Source organism: Lagopus muta, chromosome 4 (assembly GCF_023343835.1).
Source record: "Lagopus muta isolate bLagMut1 chromosome 4, bLagMut1 primary, whole genome shotgun sequence".
Lineage (NCBI taxonomy): Eukaryota > Metazoa > Chordata > Aves > Galliformes > Phasianidae > Lagopus > Lagopus muta.
Window position 1 is genome coordinate 59361169 of NC_064436.1, and position 12025 is coordinate 59373193.

At 38.1% G+C, this 12025-nt stretch overlaps 1 protein-coding gene across 2 annotated transcripts in view; it reads left to right on the forward strand.

Moving 5' to 3' along the window:
* The window catches only part of EVC (EvC ciliary complex subunit 1), a 51110-nt gene that overhangs the window by 38082 nt on the left and 1003 nt on the right, over positions 1–12025 (forward strand). Inside the window, exons 14-20 of one of the 2 annotated variants that reach the window (XM_048943125.1) lie at positions 627–837; positions 3168–3374; positions 4222–4366; positions 7293–7401; positions 9389–9515; positions 10128–10221; positions 11029–11146. In XM_048943125.1, the coding sequence (XP_048799082.1) occupies positions 627–837; positions 3168–3374; positions 4222–4366; positions 7293–7401; positions 9389–9515; positions 10128–10221; positions 11029–11146 (1011 nt within the window). The remainder of the gene's footprint in view (positions 1–626; positions 838–3167; positions 3375–4221; positions 4367–7292; positions 7402–9388; positions 9516–10127; positions 10222–11028; positions 11147–12025) is intronic. The other variant, XM_048943126.1, reaches the window with a different exon arrangement.

Consider the following 12025-nt stretch of genomic DNA (forward strand, 5'->3'; position numbering starts at 1 on the left):
GCTCCTTTATTTTGACTGTACTTTTCAATTCAACCTTGTTTTCATATTCTCCAACTTTGACATTTCCCACAGTTTGGTATCTGGACATCTCACAGTGCCTTACAATTACACAAGTTAGATACAGACACAAATCCGCTCTGAAGAGTATCATCCCAAGTGCACACAGAGTAGATTCCACTTGCTTTGTTCAGTTTTCTTGAAAGTGTGTTCACTTGTTCTAGCCCTGCCTGTGCTGCCAGCTAACACTAGCTTCTTCAGCATCTCTTCAGAGTGTGCTTCCTTGCTAATCCAAGGCATGTTCTCCTGCATTTTCTTCAGTTTGAACTTCTCTGCAGTTCTGATTACATTCTCTTTTCATCTTATTTCAGGTCTCTTATGAAAAAAAAGAGTAATTTTAATTGAATATTTATCTTTTTTCTTCCTTTTTTATTGTAATTTAATTTCAGCATAATAGAATTAGAGGTTTATCATAGCAATATCCATTCTCTATATCTGAGAAACATTCTAATGCATGCTTTGTGGGAGTGAACAGTAACTGTCATCTTTGAGCAATGACTTTCCTGACCACAGGTGTGCAAAATCAGCAAGCAGCCTAGCCTAGTGATTTTTAATGGTCTTTTTTGCAGGTCTGTTAACTACATATTTCAAAAACAGCGGCTCTTGCTGTGTTCAGTATGGAGAAGATTAACTCTTCGAAGCATTGGAATGGCAGCTTTGACCCGCATGAGGATGTCCAGAAAAAAGAGCTTGCTCCAGGAGCTGAGAGAGCAACATATGCTACAGAAGGACTCCTCAGCCTGTCAAGATGAAGATCAGTGGCAGCTACAGAAGGCAGTGGTAGGTACAGTATTCTGGAGGGCTTTGTCCTGAGTTCTTAAGTGCCATTGTCTGGCATTAGAAGTAGCCACAGATCTCAAATATAAAAACATTCATGTTCCAAATAGAGAGAAAAAATCCTGTCAAAAATGCACCCCTCTTGACATAGGAGGCACTTAAGTATTCCTTTCTAGTTTGGGCAGACATTTAAAATTCTCTAATACTTCATGCACAGTGTATAATTGACTCTACACAAGTTACTGCTTTATGGTAAGAGAAACTCCTACTAACTCTTCTAGAGATCATAATACGTGCTTGAAAATTCTTTTCTTGAATGTCGGAAGAAATTATCTATTTCCTTCAACAGACCTAGCAAGTTTTTATGTACTGTTGTCATTTTTCATTCTTAATCTTTCTGGTTAATACTAGATCTTGTTGGTTATTCACTTACCTACAGTGGGTACTTAACTTGAACAACACCATGTTGCTGAAGTCAACATCAGAGGAGCCTTCCTAGCAGGCATCAGTATTAACCCCTACTCAATTCACTGTTGCTGCCAGTCTGGATTGAACCCATCCAATACTTTGTGTCTCTGTGCTCCATGTCTTCACTGTGTGATCAGCACAGAGAGAATATTCTGCATGCATCTAGTTCTAATTGTCTTGACACGAGCCATAATTCTCTGCTTTGAGAGGATTAAGGAAATTCTGTCCCTGTTAAGTGTGAAAATCTCAAAATATCATTAACCTTTAGAAGAAGTAAAATACAGTGAAATACAAATGCATATGACATCATTCCTCTTGTTTCTGTGTTTATGTTCTTTCCACTGTTCCAACTCACATAGGTCCCACAGGGACAAGAATTGATGCAATCACTGTGTTCCCTAGCAAAAATGAAATGCCCCCAGATACTACTGCTCTTTTGGACAGTATCCATTACAGCCTTTTTCCAAGGCCAGCTAAGACCAGTCTCACAAGGAAATGCTTAAATATATGCATATAATATCCTTGCTGCCAAAGGAGCAGAGTCTATATATGGAACTGTCAGAGAGAAAACAAATGTTAGGAAGAGCCTCCAAAACTAAAACTGGTATATAAGGAGTTAAGGAAGAGGTTAGTTTGCAGACACTCAACCAGAGTTATAGGCATACTGTGTTATTTTAAGTAAATTTAATTTAATCTTATGCTGAAATTAATGTGAGAGTATTATGTTAGTCTATTTATTTCATAACATGACATTTTGGTCTTTTTTAAAAAAGAAAAACTGTTTAAAGACTTTATGACTGACTTAGAAATGTCAAAAATGTGCCTGAGCTCTAAATAAAGACATCAAAATAACCAGCATCAATAGGGACATCATTACTTTCCACAGATGAATGTGGGCAGAGCAGGTTCTTTTCCTGCTTGCAATTTTTATTTACAAGAGGGAATCAAACAGGAACTTTTAAATTCCTCAGAATAATTTAATTTTATTTAGTCTTAAATGAGAACATTAGTTTAAGAGGGAAATCTGCAACTCAATAGAAGGCAGTTTGTGAAAGACAGTAATATGCATGGGAAAGAAGGAACAGGTTGTGCTGGTGAGCGTCCTCTTGTGTGCTGAACAGAGCTTGGAGGGAAAGTGGATTTGAAAAGTAGCATAGAAAATAGTGGCAAGGATAGTTGAAAGAGGTTAAGAGACTAGAACTCTTCAGCCTAGAAGAAATGTGAGTGTAATTGGTATTAAAACTGGCATACAGTTGTTTCTATGTCTTTTTTTCTGATGAAAGTACAAGAGAACGCCAAGCAAAGCTACTAGATTCCTACTTGAAAGCCACTTGATTTTTTCAAAATGAAAGAATATGTTGCTAAGCTGCAGAATTCATCATGAGGATGCTACAGGTGCTAAGACTGCCAATGGTCTCTTCTTGCTATTAAGTACTTAGCACGAATAACTACTTTTTCTCAAAATTGTATGAGAAGCATAACTGTGTGCTTGCCTTGTTCCTGTGCTATTTATCAAGGTATCCACAAGTGTCCCTTCCTGCAGTCAGAGTATTTGAGCTTGACTGTTTTTGCATAGAAGTAAGACCCAATATAAAAGTACGAATATCAAAACTGGAATTCATCATTTGGGTATGACTGCTGGGACAGGATACTGCTGTTATTGTACTTACGATGACAGAGCCAATAACCTTGGTGCCAAAACAAATACATTAAGTAACTGAATAAAAAATTATGCTGGAAATTAGATTAAGGATTAAAACAGTGATATTCTGAATGGCTGTAGGACTTTCTTTTACAGTGATGCTGACTAAAGTTGTGAGTACGCTTGAATGGCAGTGCTTGCTATTATCTTGTCTAATTACCAGGAGTCTCACATTCTGGAAGAGGAAGAGAAACTTGAGGAAGAAACCCAGCAAAACCATTTAGAATTTCACCAGCAGTTAGTAACAGAAATCCAAGAAGCTCTTCAGTTTCTTCAGCAACACATGGAGAAAGTGATTGGGCGGACGCTGCTGCAGCATGCCAGACAGGAAGCTATAAAAGAGAATTCAGATGATGAACAGGAGTTCAAGGTATGGAAGTGCTCAGTAGCAGCTTTCTTTAAAAATTGAGTTCTGCTTGGATAAATTGGAGGGCAACTCCAAATAAGCATTAACCAATGTCTAAAAGATCAGCAGGACAGCATTACAATCTGTTTTAAAACTGAAGACGACCTGCAAACTATTTAAAGACTTAACACCTATGTCAAAGTGCAATATTTTCTAGTGACTCACTATAGCTGTCAAGAGTTTTTACTAAACCAAACCCCAGAACATTAAAACACTGAGGTTTTTGATGACAGAAAATCACAAAAATGAGAAAGAAATGAAGATGACAATCTATTGACAAAGATTTTAGAGTTAATAATAGCATGCAGCTTAACAGCTTGATTCGCACATTAGGGTGAGGCCAGGCTCTTCTCAGTGGTGTCTAGTTATAGGACAAGGAGTAAGAGTCTAAAATTTGAACAAAGGAAGTTTCATACAAACATGCAGAAGAACTTCAGTATGGTAAGGGTAATGGACCTCTGGAACACTTTGCCCAGAGAGGTTGTGGAGTCTTCTATGGAGAAACTCCAGACCTGTCTGGATGACTTACTCTGGACCTGCCTGTGGAAGCTGTTGTAGGGAACCTGCTTTAGAAGGTGGGTTGGACTTAATGTCTCTTGAGGTTCCTTCAAACCCCTGAAATTCTGTTATTAGAAAGACTGTACTGTAATTCTTCATGTTCCAACATATCAGTTTGTCACATTTTTAAAGCACAAAATCTACAATCTTGTATGCACATACAATATTAATTTTGGTCTTCAGATTTAGACAGAACAAAACACCTAGTTTTTTACTTAGAAAATTAATTGTTATTTTCTAATGTGTAATACAGGAGAAACTGGTAGAAGCTGCTGTAGAAAGTGTATATGGGACCAGCAATAATATCAATAGACTGGTAGAAAACTACTATCAGCAAGTTGGAAAAATCACGGAAGACTATGAAGGGAAAAAACTTCAGCAACTGAAATCCTTACAAGGTATGTATGATATTGACAGCTATAAAACATTGTTGTGTTGGATTTTTTTAACAAATACTGATAGAGGGAGTGAAAAGAGTGTATGACTGGACCCTGCAAAGTAGATCTTCCTTTTAGAAGGGGTGAGATCTGTGTTTGCAGTTCCTGGCAGACAGTCTGGTTTCTCTGAGATGTTTGCCTTCAATTTTAAGAAGGAGGTTCTTATATTCATTCCTTTTATGACTCAATAAAATGCTATTCTCTCTGAAATAGAGAAGATTCATGGGAGGATACAGGAAAAAGCCAATCATTCCCATCCTGAATATGAGCTACTGCATTGTTTCTTGCTATCAGCCGTAACACTTTCACACTCTGTGCAACTGCTGGTGAGGTTTATGAACTCATGGATTCCACAGATATACAGACATTTTTTCCTGGAATTATTTCTAATTGTTCAGTCCCTTCAGGACAGGAAAGAAAGAAAGCTGTGATTATTGATTTCTTCTGCAAGCTCTCTCCTCTGGATGAAGACTGTTGGTATTAAATGAAGTTAGTAAGTTAGTAGAATGACAGAAGCTTCTAAGTATTTGAGACACGGTGCGGATGAATGAAAGCTGTTTTCTAAAACCTAAGTTAACAATTTAAGTAGGATTGAGTATTTAACCAAAGCAGAGGATTTCTGAAGAGGAACAAACCTATCCACATACTTTGGTAGGAAGGATTTGTGAGCTCCTGTTAATAGCTCACTGGTTATAGGAGGTTCAATCTGTTCAGCAGTGGCCTGTCATGGACCTTGAAGCCTTAAAATTGGAAGCTGAAGTAACAGGCAAAATCTGTGCAGGGATGTTTGATGGCCTGTGTTTTAGACACTGGCAGCCAGCAAGGCACTCAGTTATTTGTGTTCTCACTAAGTCTCTCTAAAGACCTCTTTGGTCTTGATTTAGCTGACTACAAGCAGTCTAAAATTCCTTTGATTGGAGTTGGTTGCACCTCTCCTATGAAGAAAGACTAAGGGAGTTGAGCTAGTTTAACTTGGTTCTACTCGCCAGAGAAGGCTTTGGTGAGACCTCTATGTGGCCTTGCAGTACTTCAAGGAGCTTCCAAGCAGGAGAGGGACCAACTTTTTACACGGTCTGATATCAACAGGACAAGGGAAAAAGTGCTTTAAACTGAAAAGGATAGACTTTGGTTATATGTTAGGAAGAAATTTTTTATTCAGAGGGTAGTAAGATGCTGGAACAGGCTTCCCAGAGAGGTTGTGGATGCCCCGTCTCTGGAGGCATTCAAGGCAAGGTTGGATGGGGCCCTGGGCAGCCTGATCTAGTCTTTGGCAACCAGCCCACGGCAGGGAGGTTGGAACTAGATGATCTTCAAGGTCCCCTCCAACCTAAGCCATTCTGTGATAAGCAGGAATTAAAACCAAAGCCTACTGCTAAGCACTTCTCTGATCTGAGCGAGCTGAGATGCCACTGTCATTACATACACGACTGGTTTTTGTTCATTGGTGTTTCCATATTGCTCTCAACTAGTCTCCCAAATAGTCTGAAAGACCTGGAATACCAATCAGCAGAGACAAAGAGAGCCTTCTGATCACCACTCTTTGTATCATTTTTTCTCCTAGTGTTTGTGTGGATATATCGTTTCAATGAATTGGCATTCTGTGAACTATGAGAAAGAAAATTACGTGTGTAAGCAGCTACTGAAAGAGCACATTTTCTTTTCAACTGAGGAAAAATAAATTTATCTCTCCTGCAATGTAAGCCTGCAGGCATGAAAGAAGATGAGAGTATTTATGTTGGTAATAAACACAGGAGTGTTTGAGATTTTGTGGCCTGAGAGAAACTAAGCTGAAACTGAAAGCTTAAATGAACTAATACAGTGAAAAATATTGCAGTGATACATGTGCATGCTCTAACGTGGCCCTGTTTTTCAGTAACAGCAAGTAAACTACTTCTGCTTTGTTGGTACTTCACGTATTAGGAGAGAGAAATAGGTTTAATAAGAGCTTTTGATGCTCTAGTAGATATAAGCCCTTTTTTAACCTAAGTCAAAATTTGTGGTGCAGGCCCCATACCTACCCTCTTCAGCTGTTGTATTGCCCCCAGAAGCACTGAAATTTTCCACTGTGATTCTTAACAGCTGGGCTAAGCCTTGTCAGCCTTGTCAGGAGACAGGACATAAATGTTTCTTTACTTTTAGAAGGGTCTGTTCTGTGAGGTGATTTCCCAGCATGATTGCTACACAGGGAAAGAGTGGTTCCCCTCACCAAATACACTGCTAGCCTCAGAGGTGCCTGCCATCCTCTCCCAGCATTCAGAACAAGTCATATGCTCCCCAGATAAATGTTAAGTAGCTTAATTTGTTATGTATACCCATCCATTTCTCTCCTTGTTTTAGAAAAAATGCAGTGGTCCACAACAGTGGGTATGAGGAAAGCATATCCAGCAAATTGCTTCCAGGTAGGATTTTGAAGGCAAGGCTCAAGATCCCACTCAACAGATAAAGAGATTGCTTACAGAGTGTGAGCATCAGCAGAAGTACTGAAATTACTTCACCTTCAAATGAAGGGAAGTGCAGTGTTAAGCATTCTCAGGCCTCAGAGTAATTGAGAGTTTTTTTATCTGGCAATGTTTTCATAAAATTTCTCCTTCAAATTCTGTGTGAATCACTTAGCCTAGCGGGAGAAGCAGATAAGAACGGGAATTCACGGACGTTACCATCTCAGCTAAACAATGCACAACCTCGTGTCTGATGGTACAACAGATCACAGTGGCAGAGCAAGCATGTGTAATAAGTGCTTGAGATCTTTAAGGAGCAATGACTTTGGAAAGATTACCTAGAACAGGGATTAATTTGCACTGATGCAAAACATGGATCGTCTGGATGCCAGACCTCAAAGTAGAGTCTGTAATTGTGAGCAGAAGATTTTACAAAAATGTTATTTCAGTAGAAAGAAGTGAAAGGTACAGACTTAGGAAGAAAGAAGAGAATGAACAAGCACTGAAAGAAAAACAGACCAAAGACAACCTGAATGTATCATCCACAGTCCACCAAAGGTAAGAGCAAGCAGAAGCACTGCTGGCTGTTTAAATGTTTTGACGTTAGTATATTTATATCAACGTCTAGTTGAATAAATGTTTTATATTTACGTTTAATATTTTGTCCTCGATGGAAAAGAAGCATCTGTTGCCAAATTTTTCTACCCATTGATCTCAAAAGAATTGCTTTCTTATTAAATAGAACTTTTGGTACTCATTAATTACAGACTGAAGAACTATATAGAGACAGTTTGGAAATACAGAATGAAAAGCAATGCCAAAACATACACCAGATTTTGAAAGAAACTCAGTGTAAATGTGGAATGGGAATTGCTGTTCTCCAATTCATTATATTCGTCTTTTCTGCTTTAAATATAAAAAGTACATATTAATTTGCTGTTGAGTAAATATATACCATAATGAAGATAACATTTTTGAAGAATGAGTAATATTCAAAATGGCTAGAGGATTTCATTGAATGCCTTTGATGATTGACATTGTTTGCACAAAATTTAGGCTTGAACACCTCAGATGTTAATTAGATTAAAAAGTCATTTTTAATATATTATTGATTTTATGGAATTTAGACTGGACAAAAAGCACTGTAAATCCAAAGAATTAATTGTCATACAAATCTATATTATAAAGGTATAAGTTTGCAGGTCTTGCAAAATGATATGCACATAATATATATTTTGTAATTAATTTAGTTATTTTTCATTATTATCCAAAGTAACACTGCATATGCAATTTTGACATTGTAAAGTGGTTAATTCATTTTTAAACATTCTGCTAGTTTCTGTTTTTCATTCTTGTTTGAATTAGTATAGAAATAAATTCATCTAGGAAAGAGCTTCAGAAAATATGTTAGATGTTCATTATCAAGCCCATCATTTATTCTGATATGTAAATTCCCTTGTAGCTGTTTCAATTTTTTCATCCCTAATCTATTCTACTAGTTCAAAATAAAATACAATTAAATTGGACTGCATTCAGTTAGAAAATAGGGCATTAAAGATGCAACTATTTTGCATCTAAGTTGATCTCATAACTACCAGTCAAAACTCAGTTTCATGTTTCCATTATGATTTTTTTTTAGGAAATCCCAAATTCTTTCAGGATGTTAAATCAATGACAGAATTTCCATTATCTAATTCCTTTTAAACTCAGTGGAAATTTTTATTTGCTTTTGCCCTTGGAAGGTTGTGTGTGTGATTTCAAAGAGCAAATTTTGTAAGCTAACCTTCTGTAAGCGTTGACCGTTACAACAGAAACTGCATTGTGTGGAGATGTCAGAAACAATTTGTGTTATCTCCTTCCCCAAGGAATGCAATGAGTGATTGACAGTTTTGCTTCAAGGTAGGCCAGGCAAGAGAGCAGGAGACTTACAAATTTAGCAAAGTTGCAGCCATTATATTAATATTAATCTTTTACCAGCAAAATAAAACAAGCGAAGAATATAGCTGTCAATGCTCCCAACACCAGGTTTCTAATTATCATGTTTCTGGCTCAGTGTCAACCTGATACTAAAAAGCTCTGAATGAAATAGCTAATTCTTATTCCCTTATCCTCACACCTGATCCTCTAACAGCTTGTCTCTTTGGCATGCAGAGAGTGAAACTAACTTGATTCATTGCAGAAAACATAGAATGGTTTTGAAAAAAGACTTCAAAATTAGATCTGATCTCCAGGCATGGACAAACTGAAATGCTGCAGTTCCAACCTTAGAAAGGAGCTTGTGTATTGTGGTGACCCAAGGCAGGTTGTTAAAATAAGGAAAACTAATTAAAAAATCTACAGCAAAATTATTTCTCACACTAGAAACTGGATGATATTGATAACTGATACTGCTAATGAGCCTTTCTACAAAATCTTCTGATTGCACTTCACTAGCATTGTATTCCTTTAGCAGGGGTTGGACTAGATGATCTCCAGAGGTCTTTTCCAACCCCTATGATTTTATGATCCTGAACAACATGGATACTTTCAAATTTCCCTCTACCAGAATGGTGCTGCAGCAAAAGAAGGTTCTGACTCAGTTTGAATTGCACCAACAAATTCGTCTGGAGTTTCTGAAACAGAAGCTGCTGGGATTGCATCACCTAGAAAGTGAGATGGAGAATCAACTGAAGGTAAATCAGGATAACATCACTCACCAACCTGAATCAGTCAGAGACAAAGCATCTGTTGTTCCACTCATTGGTTGACAGGTTGTAAGGGTCTTTTTGCTGCTCCATTTGAGATTAGTGCAGAGATTCGCCATTGAAGCTCAGGAACCAGTAACACAGGCAGGCATTTAACAGCCTGAAACCATTTCCTACAAAGAAAACCTGGGAAATGAGGGACATGTTATATTCTTTATCTTACTTGTTGGCAGTTCTGCATCATGTCCACTGCAAGTTCAGGCTTATTTTTTGGTTACTTGAACATCTCTGTCTAATCAAATGGAGTCTATTCAATCTCCTTACTAGTACATCAGTGTGCTTGAGTTCACAGCCAAGACAAGGCAGGTCAAGCCCAAATACCACGTATATGTGACTAGCCAGGCTTCACAGCACATCTCCTGCTCTTATCAGATGCTCTCAGCATGTTTGTGTCAAGTGCTGTTAAAGGGAAGCCATACCATATTGTTTCCCATGCATCTGCAATAACATGAATGTTTTTGTCACACTATGTGTAGAATAACATAACCCAGAATCAAACCATTTTGTGTTAACTGACTGCTGCTTTATCCTTGTGTGCAGGAAGCAGAATGGGACTTCATTACTGAGTTGGCTGCACTGGCTCGAGTTCCTGTCACTGTGAAGAAGCAGCTGTCCAAAAGAAGCAAGCCAGCAGGTTGGTACAATCCAGGAGTCTTAAAAAACACATAGTTGCACTTACTCTGTTCAGTGTGGTGCAATAGGTCACAACAGAGTTTTGGTGAAAGATTTTTTTTCATCAGATGAGGTAATTGGGATATAGAAAAAAAGTACAGTGAGTTTCCACAGTCATCCAGCTTGCTGGTGGCTGAATTACAAATAAATGTGTCCGTTCCCACTCCAAAGCTGCCCTTTAACCAATGGGTACCATGAGGTAAGGCTTTACCTTGCACAAACTCAGTTTTTTTTCACATCTTTATGATGTACTTTAAAAAAGGACTGTGTTCACCTTGTTTGCTACATTTCTGGGAGGAGAGCAGGGCTGAATCGCTCAGCTTTCATTCACTTGGTAGAATGGAAGAATCAGCCTTCCCACACAGATACTCAAAAGTAAAATCCTATTTAATTGGGAAACTTGAAATATTTATATGAATCTACTGCACTTTTAGGAGATTAGACGCATCTGTTATTCAAGAGATGCTTTCAGTGGTTGCCCCTCATACAAACTTAAACCAGTGTGCAGCAAATTTGAAAGCTGAAGTCCTCTCTGTGAGCATTTACAATAAAACAGGCCCACATAAAATGGGGCGGTTTTTTTGCCATAATAATTTATCTGTGTGAAGTGTTACTATGTTAGAAATTACTGTAGCGGATTTTTGTTTGTTTGTTTCACTTTGCTTTTAGTTTTTTTGGTTTTTTTGGTTTTGTTTGTTTGTTTGGGGGTTTTTTGCTTGAGAATAATCTAAAAACAGCTCTAATATCTGTGATGTCTTTGGTAATCCAGGGGAAAAAAGAAACGCAAACTCAAAAAGAGGTACTTTAAAGTCTCCAGAATCTGAAGATAAAGATGATTCTTGTGAAAATATTCAGGAGCCCCTCAGACTGAATTCCAGCTTGTGCAGGTACAGTAGAGGCTAAAAAAAATGCATTGTGAAAAAACTATTTACACAAAATAGTACATCTACTTTGTAGGCAGGTATGCCAATAAAACCAAAATATGACACCTACACTAGCAAATCTTTAACACTTATTTCTCACATGTACTTGACCATTGTTTTTCTTTTATCCTTCTCTAAATTAGGAAAATCGTCAGAGTTTGCTTGTCTGTGCTGTTACAGATCTTATCAATAACTTTGATTTTAAGCAGATAAAGGAGAAATACTCTTTCCAAATTTCCTTTAAGTAGTCTTTTAAAAACCCGAGTCACAGACAGCATAAATCAGCACGGACAATTGAACCCAATGGAACTAAGTTGACTTGTAGCAACCAAAATATGGTCTGTGGTATTTAAGCTTTCAACTACCACTTTATTTCTTCAACAAAGGCAAGCGCCAGTCTTTAGCTCATGAGGGTAGCAGTTCTAACAATGATTTTCTTGATAGATGTCTCAGTTGGCTTATGCTGGGGTGCTAACTAGAGGAGAAGAAACGGCTACAAACCTGAAAGATGCCAGCTGATTACTACGGGCAGATCAAACCAGCCAGCTGGTCGCTGGGGCTTGATATATTGAGCAGAGAAAATCCTGTTGACAGGCAAAGCAAACATTTAGTTCTCAGGAGCCACAGGCCTTTGGGGAAAAGTATTTATCCCCTGAGTGACCTCAGCCTGGGATTGAGTTCAGGAGATGGCTCCTTTCCCCAATGGCATCAACTCTTTTCACACACTCCTTTCCCACAGCCAACAAGGGATACGCGTGTAGGGAACAGGGACACTACAAAGGAACGTTTATCTTTATGCAACTTTGTTTCGGCAGCCTCAAGAGAGGCAGCTGAAACCAGCTA